At 40.0% G+C, this 16,258-nt stretch overlaps 2 protein-coding genes across 9 annotated transcripts in view; one reads left to right on the top strand and one right to left on the bottom strand.

The window, feature by feature from the left end:
• RBMS1 (RNA binding motif single stranded interacting protein 1) overlaps positions 1 to 16,258 on the top strand; it is a 219,539-nt gene that overhangs the window by 165,495 nt on the left and 37,786 nt on the right. For all 8 annotated transcript variants that reach the window (XM_025276084.3, XM_025276040.3, XM_045164052.1 and 5 more), the window contains exon 3: positions 12,430 to 12,488. In XM_025276084.3, coding sequence (XP_025131869.1) covers positions 12,430 to 12,488 — 59 coding nt within the window. The remainder of the gene's footprint in view (positions 1 to 12,429; positions 12,489 to 16,258) is intronic.
• On the bottom strand, positions 6,739 to 7,262 carry LOC123331247 (dynein light chain 1, cytoplasmic-like). The gene has a single exon (XM_044934801.2). It carries the CDS (start codon positions 7,251 to 7,253, stop codon positions 7,020 to 7,022), a length of 234 nt encoding a protein of 77 aa, XP_044790736.1. The 5' UTR covers positions 7,254 to 7,262; the 3' UTR covers positions 6,739 to 7,019.

A 16,258-nucleotide genomic window follows, 5' to 3' on the forward strand; every position in this document is an offset into this window, starting at 1 on the left:
ACAGGAGAGGTTCTACATTTAGTCATAAGTTATATTCATCCCAAATCTGGGTGTAAATTAGTAATTTTATTTGTATTCTGAAAGGATGTGTTCATCTTAAAATTTCAGTGTTATGAAAAACTAGATATGTAGATATATTTTCTCTTGAAAAATATGCTGCTTTATCCCCAAACTTCTGTAGTTTATTCCCCATCCGCTCATATGTTGTAAAGCAGCCCGTCTAGCGAGGGCTGGACCACTCGAGGATGGTCTTTGCTTCTGCTACGTTAATCTACAGACTCCAGGTATGGAATTGGAACCAGAATTTACTGTCCTTTCCAGGATAGTTCAGAAAAGAAGACCATGGTGATTCCTTTTCTCCCTCTCCTCTTTGTTCACAGAGGCAAACCATTGGCTTTCTATAACACAGATACCACAGGCTATTTTTCTCAGATATTAAGTTAAAGCATTTAAGGCTAGTTAAAAGAAGTCCTCTGTCTTAAAGCTTTCCTGTCCTTTAGAACCTTGCCATTCATCTCCTAGCTCTCCTGAGCCCTCCATGATAACTTCTTGAACTTGAATGTTATTGCCTGAGTACAAAGAGCCAAAAAAAAAAGAGTAATACTAAAACAAAAATGTAACATTTCTCTCTGCTAATTCTAGCTGTAAGATTTTTGTTAATCTTACCAAAATCCTGCTTTCATCATATCATTCCACAGTTGCAAAACCTCCAGCCACATTCTGTTCCCTGACTCCTTTTCCTAGAACCCAAGGCCCTGTCGGACCTTTTCCAGACTTGGCTTCTCTTACTCCTCGCACGGCTTGCATTAGACAGATTCCTCTGTTTACTGTCTTCCATGGCCTACCTGAATTTGTTTTCCCCAAAGTCCTTTTTGCTGAACTTGACCTTCATCCTATTTATGCTCCTTTATTTAGCTTTCATCATACAAGATCACAACATTCTTAGTTATTTTTTTAATATTAAAAAATCCCTTACACTCCCTCGCCCCAAAACGGTTCCCCTTGATGGCAGAAATGGCATCTTACATATTTTTCATAGGCCTTGGATGGTGAAGGGCCTACTGGAGACATGCTGTAAATATGTGTGGCTTGATTTCTTAGTCTGACCTCCTTCTGGACTGTACTTGTCTTTCACGTGTTCATTCAGCTTCGGGACCAGGTTTGCCTTTGACCTTTAGGACTGCAGCAACTTTTCCTGCCAAATATTTTCCACCTTCAAACCCTGGCTGCCATTCCAGCCGCATCAGATGCTCCTTCCTCTTCTGTCCCATACACAGAATCATGTATTCCCAAAGCACACCCAAGTGAAAGGGGCAGTGACCGAACATTAAGGAATCAAGCCAAAATGGCTGGAATTACAAATGGAATATCTTTCTATATCTTTCATTGTTGTATCTTAGATGTCTTATACAGACAGCGAAAATCTTCAAGGCCAAAAAGCTGAAAGTTTTAAAATACCTGTCTCATATTGATTGCCTAATTTTAAAATTTCACATATACCTTATCTTCAAATGCTTACCACTTCTTATACTAAGTAAATAAAGAACAGAGAACAAGTTGAACTATTCAAAATAGTGAGGATTCAGGATAACATGGATAAACAGCTCCTTCTGCTTTTTTCTATTTTAGGCCTCATTGTCCAACAAACTTTAATGTTAGCAGAATGCATATAATTTATACTTTCTTGAGCTAAAGCAAATTGTAGGAAATCCCCTTTCCTGGGAAGTCATTGAAAAAGAAGCAAAAAAAAAAAAGCAAATTAGAGAACTGTAACACCTGTGTGTGAATTTTTTTCCCTTTTCTCTCACAAGTCCACAGTCACAAGAAAGTTTTGGCTCTTGTTCATAAATCCATTACCACCAAACAGATACATGTAGTTACTCTGTTGAAGCTTTAAAGCCAGCCATACCTCCTCCAGACTGATACATTTGTTGTCTTGGGCCTCTTATTCCAAATAGAACAATGTTGCCTACCCAGAAGGTCAGGTAACAACTTTCTGAATGTTATCAGTATCTGTCTCAGACTTAGCAGTTCCAGAGTCCACCCTCATCCCTCTGCCACCTGCTTGGAGCTATGCAGACTCAACACTGGGAACTGCTTTGAACCTGTGGAATATTCTGCAGTTGGCAAGTAAAGTATCTGCAGTTATCCACATGGTTGACCAAAGCAAACTTCTGCCTCTCTTTGTTACTTACCAGCTTCCCTGGTAGCTCAGCTGGTAAAGAATCCGCCTGCAATGCAGGAGACCTGGGTTCAGTCCCTGTGTTGGGAAGATCGCCTGGAGGAAGGCATGGCAACCCCCTTCAGTATTCTTGCCTGGAGAATCCCCATGGACAGAGGAACCTGGCTGGCTACAGTCCACGGGGTCGCAAAGAGTTGGATATGACTGAGCGAGTAAGCATAGCACAGCTGTGTAACCTTCAGTTCAGTTCAGTCGCTCAGTCATGTCCGACTCTTTGCGACCCCATGGACTGTAGCACACCAGGCCTCCCTGTCCATCACCAACTCCCGGAGTTTACCCAAACTCATGTGCATTGAGTCGGTGATGCCATCCAGCCATCTCATCCTCTGTCATCCCCTTCTCCTCCTGCCCCCAATCCTTCCCAGCATTAGGGTCGTTTCCAATGAGTCAGCTCTTCACAGGATGTGGCCAAAGTACTGGAGTTTCAGCTTTAGCATCATTCCTTGCAAAGAACACCCAGGACTGATCTCCTTTAGAATGGACTGGTGGGATCTTCTTGCAGTCCAAGGGACTCTCAAGAGTCTTCTCCAACACCACAGTTCAAAAGCATCAATTCTTCGGTGCTCAGCTTTCTTCACAGTCCAACTCTCACATCCATACATGACCACTGGAAAAACCATAGCCTTGACTAGACGGACCTTTGTTGGCAAAGTAATGTCTCTGCTTTTAAATATGCTATCTCTGTTGGTCATAACTTTCCTTCCAAGGAGTAAGCGTCTTTTAATTTCATGGCTGCAATCACCAAGTGTGGTGATTTTGGAGCCCCAAAAAATAAAGTCTGACACTGTTTCCACTGTTTTCCCATCTATTTCCCATGAAGTGATGGGATAAGATGCCATGATGTTAGTTTTCTGAATGTTGAGCTTTAAGCCAACTTTTTCACTCTCCTTCTTCACTTTTATCAAGAGGCTTTTTAGTTCCTCTTCACTTTCTGCCATAAGGGTGGTGTCATCTGCATATCTGAGGTTATTGATATTTCTCCGGGCAATCTTAATTCCAGCCTGTGCTCCTTCCAGCCCAGCGTTTCTCATGATGTACTCTGCATAGAAGTTAAATAAGCAGGGTGATAATATAGAGCCTTGACGTACTCCTTTTCCTATTTGGAACCAGTCTGTTCCATGTCCAGTTCTGTTACTTTCTGACCTGCATACAGGTTTCTCAAGAGGCAGGTCAGGTGGTCTGGTATTCCCATCTCTTTCAGAATTTTCCACAGTTTATTGTGATCCACACAGTCAAAGGCTTTGGCATAGTCAATAAAGCAGAAATAGATGTTTTTCTGGAACTCTCTTGCTTTTTTCATGATCCAGCAGATGTTGGCAATTTGATCTCTGGTTCCTCTGCCTTTTCTAAAACCAGCATGAACATCTGGAAGTTCACGATTCACATATTGCTGAAGCCTGACTTGGAGAATTTGGAGCATTACTTTACTAGTGTGTGAGATGAGTGCAATTGTGCGGTAGTTTGAGCATTCTTTGGCATTGCCTTTCTTTGGGATTGGAATGAAACCTGACCTTTTCCAGTGTAACCTTCAGTGCGTCCCATACTCTCTCTACTCCTCAGTTTCACATCTACAAAGTGTAATAAAACTTCACCTACTCAAAAGATTTCTGGGAAGATTACAAATATTTGACCTAAATCACTTAAAACAGTGTCTGGCATAAGATAAAAGCTGTATTAATGTAAGCTGTTACTTCTGTTATTCCCCTGAATTGACTCACTATGTCATAGGCTTTCCAGTGTGGATGCTAATTCAATAGCACATGGTCAGAAGTTTGGTTTTTCCCTCATTTCAGCCCCCTCTCCCTCCTTCTTGCTGGTTATTGTCATTTGCATGGGCACAATCTCTCTCACAGGGTGGGAAGTTTCTTTGTCCTTCAGAGGCAGTTCACTTATTAAGTCAAACAAACGATCATCCTATATGCATGAGGAATATCCCACCTGTTTTCATACTTAAAATAATCAGTTTTTGTTTACATTATGTGTACACTTTTTTGTAGTTTTTTTTTTCACATACTTTTTTTTTTTGGTTTGATAATGTTTATAAAATAAATTAACATAAGCCCTGCTAATGACCCCATAGGGCCTTAAATGAATCTCTAACTGGGATGACCAATATTAAAATTACTCATCAACCCTTACCGCCATCTGTTGGTAGTAGGTGGAATAAACTCCATTCTCCAGAGGCTTGGCTTGTAACCAGCAATGTTCAAAAGCTCCAAATTCTCTGCAAGGGGAGAGAATCAGTGTACGTGTGTGTGTGTGCACGCATGTACACTCACATGCCATGTGCACATGCATGTACATGCACATTGGAGGAGTCTATAAAGATACTCAACAATCCATTTCACATTTGTGTCCAGGACAATAGGTGATTTTAGTATTTTAATCTACTTTCCCGTGTCTTCAAATTACAACAAATATGCATTTCTTTTGTAATTATGGTAAATTATCAAAAAGGTAAAATTTACGAGTGACTAAGTGATGGGAGACAGAGGAGAAAAATCAAGCTTTATTTTAGTAAGTGCAAACTAAATATACTTAGATTTTATACTACAGCCAGTGAAAGAAGAAATAGAAATGGGGAGATATGACGAAAGCTGTGGTGCAAAGGAAGAAAGTTAGGTAGATTCTAAGCAAAAGGTTTTTCAGCCAATAGGTTTAAATTTGAGTTTTTACTTGTTTATCCTCTCCCTTTGAGATTTTCAGTACTCCGTAGTCATGTCCCGTAATTACTCTCTATCCTTTTACTGTCAGAGTTTCCTCTGGGGTGGATCGTCTACTCTTAGCACAGAGTATTATATTCTGGGTAGCTATGACTGTGAGTCTGAGTCTTCTTACTTTGAAGCTGATAAAACCCAAAGAATCTTTGTTTTCATATTTTCCCCCGTAAAATTCTGCAGCTTGCTCTCTTGGGCATGCATCTCCTTGGTGTTCTTAGAGTGTGAATTCTACCCAGTTAGGAGGCCTGTTTTCTCCAATAAATCATATGTCCCTGTTACTAGATTTTTTGTTCTGTTTTGTTTTACAAATTAAGTTGCAAATTGGAGCAGGGGAGGTGAAAATCTGGTTGCTTTATGAATCCCCCCCCCTCCCCCCCCAGATATCTGTTACCCTTACAGGCACTGCTGATCAACGATAGACTTAGGCTAAATGTTAATCATCTGTAATGACTTCTCCCCCAGCCACTCCATCGCTTGCCTCACATTATTAAATCTTAACTACAGATAAGACTAGCAGAGAGGGATAGTGACCACTTTGAGCCCTGCTGCCCCCTCTCCTGCTCATTGAAATGCCATTTGCCACGTGGCTTTCCCCCATATTCTAGATCCTTTCTCACGTCATCAGAAGAGCTTGTTCTGTACTCCATCCCCACAATATGACTGCATCAGCCCCTGAGAAACTAACTTCGCCAGGGCCTGAGCAACTTAGAAGTATTCTGTTTCCAGGCCAGGGATCTGTGTTTTTGTGAGAGCCCCTTGTGTCTGAGCAGTATAACTGAGTGAACAGCTCACAGGAAAGATGTAGGAAAGAAAAACCCCTCAGACCCCTGCCCCCACCGGCACCTGTGGTAACTCCATAGAAGCAGCCTCCTGAACCCCTGGATTGGACAGAGGCTGGTATGCAGTAGTGCCATGGACTGAGTGAAAACTGTCTTGACTTCCTGGGAAGTCATGGGCTTTCAGTGTTAACCCACAAATCATGATGAAAACCACAATAGAAAGTAAAACTGATAAATGATAGACATATCTCTTCTTCTATACACACCCCCATCCCTCCTTCAACTATGAACCACCTGTTTATTTCTTGTGTCTAAAACAAACAAAAAACTTGCTTTGGCTTGAAAAATAAATCTATTCTGATGCCTTAATAGAAGAGATCTTGCATTTTTTCCCCCTCACCTTTCATACTCTGAGTGTATAAAGGAAATTGTTTCTCAAAATCATTTCTTTTTTTTTTTTTTTTAATTCCTGCAGACTTTATTAGAATCACATGGAGGACTGCTCCTCAAAAGCTTTTTCCCTCTAAGACCACCTTTAATCTTTAAAGTATACTTTGGCCAAGGCAGGGGAAGGGAAATGTCTAGAGCCCACAAATTCCTTATTAGCCCAACTTTCTCACCAGCTTATTTCCATTTTACAGCCATAGAAAGCTTAAAGGAGTTCTACTACACATTCATCATCTCTTGAGGCCTAAAGCCCAGAACACTCTATAGCAGTTATCCCAAAGGAGCACTTAAGTAATGTATTTATCAGGTTAGGAGTAAGAGTTAATCCAGTAGTTTCTCTGCCATGCATTTCTCAACATGCACTTCTGAGCAGTATTCTTCCATGCACAACAGGAACAGGATGGGCAAGAATGAAACTCAAGAGTGTTGAATAGGCTAGTCTGTTACATCCCACAGAAACTTCAAGGAATCACCCCCACCAACCTACCCAAGATCAAGTAATAAGCCATCTTCAATAGATTATTTGAACAAATGGTAATTAGCACACACTACTTCAACAGATTTATTTCTTTAAAGGAATGGATTTTGAAGAGAAAAAACATGGGGCAGAGAGATGTGGAATAGAAAATAAATGCAAATGTAAGCTGTTTTGCTAATTGCTTTATAACCACAAACTAGTACAGAGAATGCCCTCTACAAAACACAATAAAGGTTCAAAGGTGGAGGTGTTCCCTTAGGCAAGGCTGAAGGCTTCAGTCCCTGGTATTTGGAATTTAGGCTGCAGTCCTTGTTTTTGGATAGATCACTGGGTGTGTGGCACAGTCCACGCTTTTAACCGGATTTGAACAGGAGAATGGCCACTTGGCCCAAGTAGAAGTAGATGAAGTGTTTGGTTTCACGTGTCACATAACTACCGAAGTTCCTCCCCACGATGCAGTGCCAGGTGGGGTTGTACTTCTTGTCAAACTCCTTCTTGACATGGGCCGCAATGTCCTTCTCTATATTATATCTCTGCAATGCCTGAGTAGCACACTCCACCAAGTCCTGTTGCATCTCCTTTGACATATCAGCATTCTTGATCTCAGCCGATCACACATGGTTACCGAGGAGCAGGGGCTGGCCGACTGCAATGGTCTCCTGGGGGAGGGGCTCACACCTGCGTAGAGAGGGGATCGCAGCCGAAGCCTTGGAGCTTTTCTCATTTCATAGAGAAACTGCAGTAAAAGAATGAAACTAGAACACTTTCTAATACCATACACAAAAATAAACTCAAAATGGATTAAAGATCTCAACGTAAGACCAGAAACTATAAAACTCCTAGAGGAGAACATAGGCAAAACACTCTCTGACATATATCACAGCAGGATCTTCTATGACCCACCTCCCAGAATATTGGAAATAAAAGCAAAAATAAACAAATGGGACCTAATTAACCTTAAAAGCTTCTGCACATCACAGGAAACTATTAGCAAGGTGAAAAGACAGCCTTCAGAATGGGAGAAGATAATAGCAAATGAAGCAACTGACAAACAACTAATCTCGAGAATATACAAGCAACTCCTACAGCTCAACTCCAGAAAAATAAATGACCCAATCAAAAAATGGGCCAAAGAACTAAATAGACATTTCTCCAAAGAAGACATACAGATGGCTAACAAACACATGAAAAGATGCTCAACATCACTCATTATCAGAGAAATGCAAATCAAAACCACTATGAGGTACCATTTCACACCAGTCAGAATGGCTGCGATCCAAAAGTCTACAAGTAATAAATGCTGGAGAGGGTGTGGAGAAAAGGGAACCCTCTTACACTGTTGGTGGGAATGCAAACTAGTACAGCCACTATGGAGAACAGTGTGGATATTCCTTAAAAAACTGGAAATAGAACTGCCTTATGATCCAGCAATCCCACTGCTGGGCATACACACTGAGGAAACCAGAAGAGAAAGAGACACATGTACCCCAATGTTCATCGCAGCACTGTTTATAATAGCCAGGACATGGAAGCAACCTAGATGTCCATCAGCAGATGAATGGATAAGAAAGCTGTGGTACATATACACAATGGAGTATTACTCAGCCATTAAAAAGAATACATTTGAATCAGTTCTAATGAGGTGGATGAAACTGGAGACTATTATACAGAGTGAAGTAAGCCAGAAAGAAAAACACCAATACAGTATACTAACGCATATATATGGAATTTAGAAAGATGGTAACAATAACCCTGTGTACGAGACAGCAAAAGAGACACTGATGTATAGAACAGTCTTATGGACTCTGTGGGAGAGGGAGAGGGTGGGAAGATTTGGGAGAATGGCATTGAAACATGTAAAATATCATGTATGAAACGAGATGCCAGTCCAGGTCGATGCACGATACTAGATGCTTGGGGCTGGTGCACTGGGACGACCCAGAGGGATGGAATGGGGAGGGAGGAGGGAGGAGGATTCAGGATGGGGAACACATGTATACCTGTGGCGGATTCATTTTGATATTTGGCAAAACTAATACAATTATGTAAAGTTTAAAATAAAATTAAAAAAAAAAAAGAACTTAAATGTAACTATTTTTCTGTTTTGATGTGTTAGGCAAGATCTTAGACCCAGAATTTCTGTGAGCTTTTGTTTTCCATTTGCAAAAGTGAGAATAAGAGCAGCTACCTCTTACGATTGTTGTGAAGTTAAATAAGATCATACACAGAAAATGCCTAGAACTTTAGTAGAAACTAAGGAAATGTAATTCCCTTTCTGGTTTCTTATAAAATCACCCACTGAATGGTTGAGGAGATTAGGGATGGTTTCATGGAAAATCTAGTGTTACAACAGCTTCTTTAAATTCAAAGATTGGTAGGAGGGGGCAATAGAGAGATGAGAGAACCATGTTCAACTCTCACCTCTCCCCCGCTGTTTTTTTTATTTGCTATGCTGTGCAGCATGTGGGATCTTAGTTCCCCACCAGGGATTGAACCCATGCCCCCTGCATTGGGAACACAAGAGTCTTAACCACTGGACCACCAGGGAAGTCCCAGAGAGAACCATGTTCAAAGGAATGTTTGCGACTGATCTGATCTGATCTGATCTGAATATTAGACACATGTTAAAAGAGTTAATGACTAGCTGGACTCAGGAATGGCCGAGTTGATGATGTCTCAGGGACATCACCAGCTTCGCTGGTGGCTCAGATGGTAAAGTGTCTGTCTGCAATGCGAGAGACCTGGGTTCGATCCCTGGGTCAGGAAGATACCCTGGAAAAGGAAATGGCAACCCACTCCAGTACTCTTGCCTGGAAAGTTCCATGGACAGAGGAGCCGTGTAAGCTACAGTCCATGGGGTCGCAAAGAGTCAGACACAACTGAGCAACTTCACTTCACTTCACTTCAGAGACCACAAACTTGTTGGAACATTGGGAATCTAATGGTGCTACAGAATGAAAAGATACATGAAGAGGAGACAAGGAAAGATTTGTCTAGGGTTCTTGGGAGATACGACTTAGAAAATAGAGGACATGAGGTAACATTTAACTAGATATTTAGGTATTTTATATTTTAGTAAGATACTAAGATGTTTAAAGAGAAGAAGACAAAAACTAAACCTTTGGTCAGATTAAAATAAAAACCCAGGAAGGAGAAGTTGGCTTCATCAGAGAAGATTCATTTATTAAATCCATGGCATTGGATATATTTCCTAGGAAAGAGAAGGTGGAGGACTAATTATTAAATGTGATCAAAGAACTTGTTTAAGGAGAGAGAGAGGAGGGAGCTGAATGAGGAAGAAGGAAAAAAAAGAAAAAAAAAAAAACCCTGAAAGAGCAGAAAGGTGAGATGGGATCCCCAGAATGAGGGTCCTAGAAGCTAAGGTGTCAAAGTGAGGAGTAATGTCAGATGTAGCAAAGATCAAAGAGAACCCAAACCAGAGGAAAGTATGGCACGGATGGAGTCTCTGGATTCAGTGCTACCAGGAGCCTCTTCCCTTTCCCTGTTTCCCACTCCTTCCTCTCTCCACGTCTTCCTCCTCATTATTAATGTGGAGAGCAGAACCAGAAAAATAGAAGGCCAGCCCCTGACCTTCTCTAAATTTCCTTCTATTTGGTTTACAAAGATCCTGTACTCTGTGACCTCAAGCAAAGTCCCTTAATCTCTGTAACTCCCAATACCTTTATCCTACATTGAAGTCATACAAGTTTTCTTCACTGCTTTTGGAAAGGGCTGAGGTAGGGATGCAGTCTAAAAGCATTTTCAGCTAAAACTTGTACAAAGGAGAGAGTTCTGATAAATATCAAGCGTGTCAATAACTTAGGTAACTTAGGTTACCTTAGGTAACTTGCCAAAAGGTGGTCTTTAAATCACTTACTTTTTCTGGTTTGCAAATTTTTTTGTTGTAAGCTTAGTGACCTTCTGTTAAGGTTGTGCAAATACTCAAAAGTCTTTACAGGGAATTGAAGGTGTTTATGCAGCCTTATGCCTCTTGGATGTAATTGTCATTTAAACCTTAAGTTATCTTTACTTTTATGCTCAGTTAGTAATCATTTGATTACATGATTACACAGAGTGAAGTTAACTGAGGAAGAGTGGTGGCCCAGACTATTTGTTTCTTCTAGATAAGTATCTTTCAGCTTGTTCAAATGCATAAAATAGAAACCTGCAACATTGAAAATGCTTTAAAGTACTGCACAGATACTTCCATTTCCTAAAACTTTTAAGTCTTTTTAGTCCTCAGTAGCAATCACAAGAAAATATTAGAGAAAATGTGGAATTTTTAAAGTAAATATATAGAAAATTAAAATTTGGGGATTTGGCATGTATAAATGTGGAAATAGTCTCAGATAGCTGAAGTATGTTAGATGCCTTTCCCATAGACCCAATAATTTTTAAGAATTATTTTTCAAAGGTTTTCTCTGTTTTTTGAAGACTAACATAGATAGCAGTGCTTTGCATTGTAGTCTGGTCACTGTGAAAGGATATAGGGTAGTACATATATTTAAACTCTCTTGCCCCCCTCCTTTTTTTTTTAAATTATTTATTTTTTTGTACCAGGTCTTAGTTGAGACATGCAGGATCTAGTTCCCTGGCCAGGGTTTGAACCTGGGCCTCCTGCTTTGGGAGCTCAGTCTTAGCCACTGGCCATCAAGGAAGTCCCCCCTTTGTTTTCCATAGCATTGCACTCAGTTTTAACATTCTGAATTGTTTTCCTTCTTTCCCCAACTTCTGTTGTACATGAAGGAATTTGAACACATTTTTCATACAAACTCTCATAAATTAATGCTTGGTTCCTGGTTCATTGTTTTTTGTTTTTTATTGCCTATTTCTTGCACACACATGCCCACATGTACATTAGTGAGTACACTGTGTAACTATTATTATGGCATTAAAAGAGGTCTTAAAAGTATACTTATAAACAGTCATCAAAATCTTAGATAAAAAGACCTGTTTTAAATATTACATTTAAAATGCTTAAATATCCCATCAAGCGTGTTAAAGATACATATTCCAACACACCCTTCTGTGATGATCTAGAGCCACACAGAATCACCTGCAAAAGCAAAATGAATAGAGTGATTCAGGGAGCTTTCTTGCCTTAGTTAGTTCATAAAGGCTTTATGCATCGTAGTCCTTTCCCTTAACAATTCTGTAGCCTTGCTTTTGGCTTTGCATTTGACCACAGACATAGTGTTACTATGGGCTTCCCTTGTAGCTCAGTCGGTAAAGAATCTGCCTGCAGTGTAGGAGACCCGAGTTTGATCCCTGGGTTGGGGAGATCCCCTGGAGAAGGAAATGGCAACCCACTCCAGTATCCTTGCCTGGAAAATCTCATGAATAGAGGAGCCTGGTGGGCTGCAGTCCATGGGGTTGCAAAGAGTCGGGCATGACTGAGCGACTCACACACAACACACGCACACACACACACACACACACACAGTGTTACTAGAAGAAACTGCTTTTTGTAGAGAAACTATTTTTCCTAAAGCTCACAGTCCATTTCTTTGGTCCCAAGATCACCAGGTAAGTGCCTGATTTTTCCAAGCTAAGTATCAAACTATAATCCAAAGAGCCAAATGAGGGGTCTAGCCATTCCTCCTTTTTAGTTTAGCTTGAGTTTCGAATTCTTATTTCCTGTCCCCTAGTAAAGAACATTTTATACTTTAAAGTTTGCAGAGGTTTGATAAGTGTGTGTGTTCTCTGGACTTAGATATTAATAAAGGTTCCTCAATTATAACCTCTTTTTTTTTCTTTTTTTAGATATGGGAAGATTGTTTCCACAAAGGCAATTTTGGATAAGACAACAAACAAATGCAAAGGTATGTTTCCTTCTCTGATGATTTACTAAATCAGAGCTTCAGAAAAAAAAAGTGGAATTTTAAACCTGATCCTTGATTTCAAAACTACCTCCATTTATTAAAACGCAAATCTTACATGTCAACCAGTTTCCGTCTTGCACAGTGTCAGCATATTGCTTATGTTGGTCCCTGGTTGAGTTTTGGCTGGAAACCCAACAGCAGCTAGCCGCTTGCCAGAATCCCAGATTTGACGCCAGTAGAGTTAACATGCAAAATACTGGCTGGCATTTATCCCCTGCTTTTAAAGGGGGAGTAGAGTTAGAAAATAGCTTTTCTTTCCTGAGCCTGAGGAGATTAGAGCTGCTTACCGAAGACCATTGGACTGTACTAAAGAACTGAAAAGATTACATATTGTGCAAATTGGCTCTATTAATTAGAATAGAGTAGTTTTAAGCAGTACTTAATTACATGTTTCAATACTCCCAATTGTTCTCTGCTGAATGCCTGTTGACAATATTGGCAGCAGGGAGGGGAGAACCATTTTCACTGACCAAATTGTAATAGGGAGGGGAGGTCATACGCCCCTTTGAAATATGCTGCTGCATTAATTTGATGCACTGACCTTCAGTTTTCCGTGTAATTAGGATGAGCTCATCCAGCTCCATGAGCTGGAAGAGGAGGCGTCTATAGTAGGCAGCACTGATGCTCTGTGGCTCTGACTTTTAATGATCCAGCATCTTAACAATAGGCATGTGATTTCTAGGAAAAGGGAAGAATGGAGTCAGCTGACTTTGAGTCTAACAACTGACCCCATGAATTGAAATAAGGTTGACAGGAATAGGCAGAGAAGGCAAATCTCCTCATTAATTAGACCCCAGTTTTCCAAGTAGGGGTGACGGTTGTGACTTAGCACAATCTGAACAAGGCAAAGAATGTCAGTGAAGCCTATGGTACGGTAGGGCCTCGCCTTAGAAGCCAGCCGTTTCCTTTAATCTAGACTTGAAGTGATTCATTGTACTCCGGTCTCTTCTTCAAAGCTCCTGAATTTAAAGGAGCTATTGTGGCAAATATCTGAGCCCATGTTTAATCAGCATGGCACATTCAGGCAGTTTTGCCGTAGGACACTGAATAAGAGCGGTGCTTTATGTAGAGTGATACTCAATTAATATTTTAAGTGAATTAAACTAGAGAGAGTCTAATTGTAGACTGAAATGTTTACCCAGTTACCGGGTTAGTCTTGTTTCACATATTTTAAAATGATTTGGATGAGCAGGGACCCAGGGAAAAACTTGTTGGTTTTATCACCAAGAGATGGACTCATGCAGGTATAAACCAGGAAGCTGATCTCAGCATTTGTTTCAAACCAAGAGAGAAATCACAGTAGACAATAGTTTTACAGCCTTACCTACCTTTCTTCCTCCTGACCCCACCCAATTCCCTCTCCCTCAAAAAAGAAGTCTTCACATAGGTCAGTGTGTTAAAAAGCAGAGCTGCCCTAGTTAAGTGAGAGAGAGGACCCAGCGGCCTCCCTGAGTGAATTCTCTATCACACCTCTGCCCTAGACACTGCTGTTTTACACTCTTCTCCAACACGACCCTATTGCCAAGAAACCGAAAGTCCACAGATGCTTAGCGTAATCTAGAAATGCTGTTGGTGGGGGAAAAAAAATACTAAACTTAATATCTTATAATAATATAAACCCATGATATTTGACAAGAGTCCAAAGATTAGTGGGGAGATTTGTGGGGCTTCTAAATAAGTATAAATCAGAACTAGTTTTCGATACATGTCTCCTAGAGAATTTCTCCTAAATTGAGTCGTAGGAGAGACTGGCTAGTATGTGGGGGCGGTGATAGAAACCTTATAAGGCTTTTGTGTGTCACACAGGCCTCTCAGAAAGGAAAAATGATAGATATCTGGGGTGTGGATGAGTGGGTGAGGAGAGAGAGTAAGCAGGAATGGATTTATAAAATTCTGGAAGGGGCAATGATAGAGCTCCTGAAAAAAAGTAATTTTGGGACGAGTGAGAAAAAAAAAAAAAAAACAGCATAGCTCACTATAAAGACTGGTAACATGTTAGTAACCATGTTATAAATAACTTGGGAAGGTGGGGTGGGTGGATGAATATAGGTAATGCTTAAGAATATTAGCATAAATGAAAAGTGCTTGTATTGTATACTAATTTTTAGAGATTGAACCGATCAAAGAATTTCATACCTGAAAATTAGAGACCTTAGAGGTCATAGTACATTTTTTGGTCACAAAACGTATTTGGGGGCCTTTCTCCAGAAGACAAAATTAAGCTGAAGGAAACATTGCTCTGAATAATATGTTGCTGTAGTTATTAAATTTAAAAATTTATTATTCAGTTGCTGTCCTACATTTCAACTTTTGCCAGTTTTTAGCCAACAAAAGGTGTTTAAATGCTTTTCAGCTCTAGTGTACATGCCAGTTCAGGACCAGGAAAAACTTACAAAGGATTGATTGTGCTCAGTGTTTACAGAGTTGCATATAAGACCAGAAAACACAAACGCACACAAAATGGGTGAGGACAGATCAGACCAAAGGAAAAACAGGGGCAAGAGCAGGAAGCTTCCTATTACTACAGAAATGGCCCTGTGTTACCTGGTTGCCAAACCAAAAATAATGTACCTACTCCCATGATTCAGTAATCTCAGTGTAGAAGAAAACCCAAGAAGCAGAAATGCTGTAACTATGCCTGGTCCCAACACCTGGAAGAATCCTGGGGTTCCAGTGAGAGAATGCTGTGTTATTTAGTGACTCCCACCTTCAAAAATATCTGTATACATGTTTAAATAATGAAACCCCAGAGAATCCGTGAGACCCATTTATATATTCTTATATTTACTTGAAAGTATTATAACAGGGAAAGTGAAAGAGCGCACGGTTGCATGCATAAGCATGTTATATTTGTTTTAAGCAAATATTTATGAAACAGCTATGTAGTGGCATTGGGCAAGGCCAGAAAAGAATGTAAACAATTAGCTAAGATGCAGCCATTATGGATTTTTCCTAATAAGGAAATAACAGATAAAATAATACTAACAGTACTTGAGTAGAAACTTCAGCTACATTAACATCAAACTTGGGATCTTCATCTTACTGTAATTTATTGACAACAATAAAATTAAAGAAGGACTCTTAAACATCCATCAGAAATTATATCACTTCAATGTAGTTGGGTGTTCGTTTATGACCTGCTTAAGTTCTGCTTGGTAATAAAATATGTATGAGCGTGAGAGAGTGAGTATGTGTGTGCCCACATGCATCTTCATAGTGGGTTGCATATTAGCGTTAATAACAGATTTCTAAAAAAAATATGAAGTATATTTAACCTAATTTCTAACCTGGCTGTTGAGGAGCATTCTCTGTTTTCACCTGGGTCAGCCTCCTCTTTTCCTTTCCAACCTGGTTATTTCTCTACTCACTGTCAAAATCAAATTAAGCCTTATTCCATCACAGTTCCAAGTAATAGAAAGAAGCTGCTATTTGTTTTAGCTTTGACACTCGTCTCTCTAAAATACCTATTTCTGTAATTCATAGTCTAGTTCACTAATTTTTTATCAGGCCAATATTTTTGTTGCTAATACTGCACACTCTTTGAACTTCTTCTGAAGTTTCTGTTTTGTCGTGTTGATGTGAATATTTTGACCCTAGTTCCTTCCTGTCTAAATTACTGTAGCTCTATAATATCTATAAATAAATGATAGGCCTGGCCCCTCTTTTGTGTAACTTCCAGGCAAGACTTTCCTTTTTCAAAATATTCTTAC

The sequence above is a fragment of the Bubalus bubalis genome, chromosome 2 (assembly GCF_019923935.1).
Source record: "Bubalus bubalis isolate 160015118507 breed Murrah chromosome 2, NDDB_SH_1, whole genome shotgun sequence".
Lineage (NCBI taxonomy): Eukaryota > Metazoa > Chordata > Mammalia > Artiodactyla > Bovidae > Bubalus > Bubalus bubalis.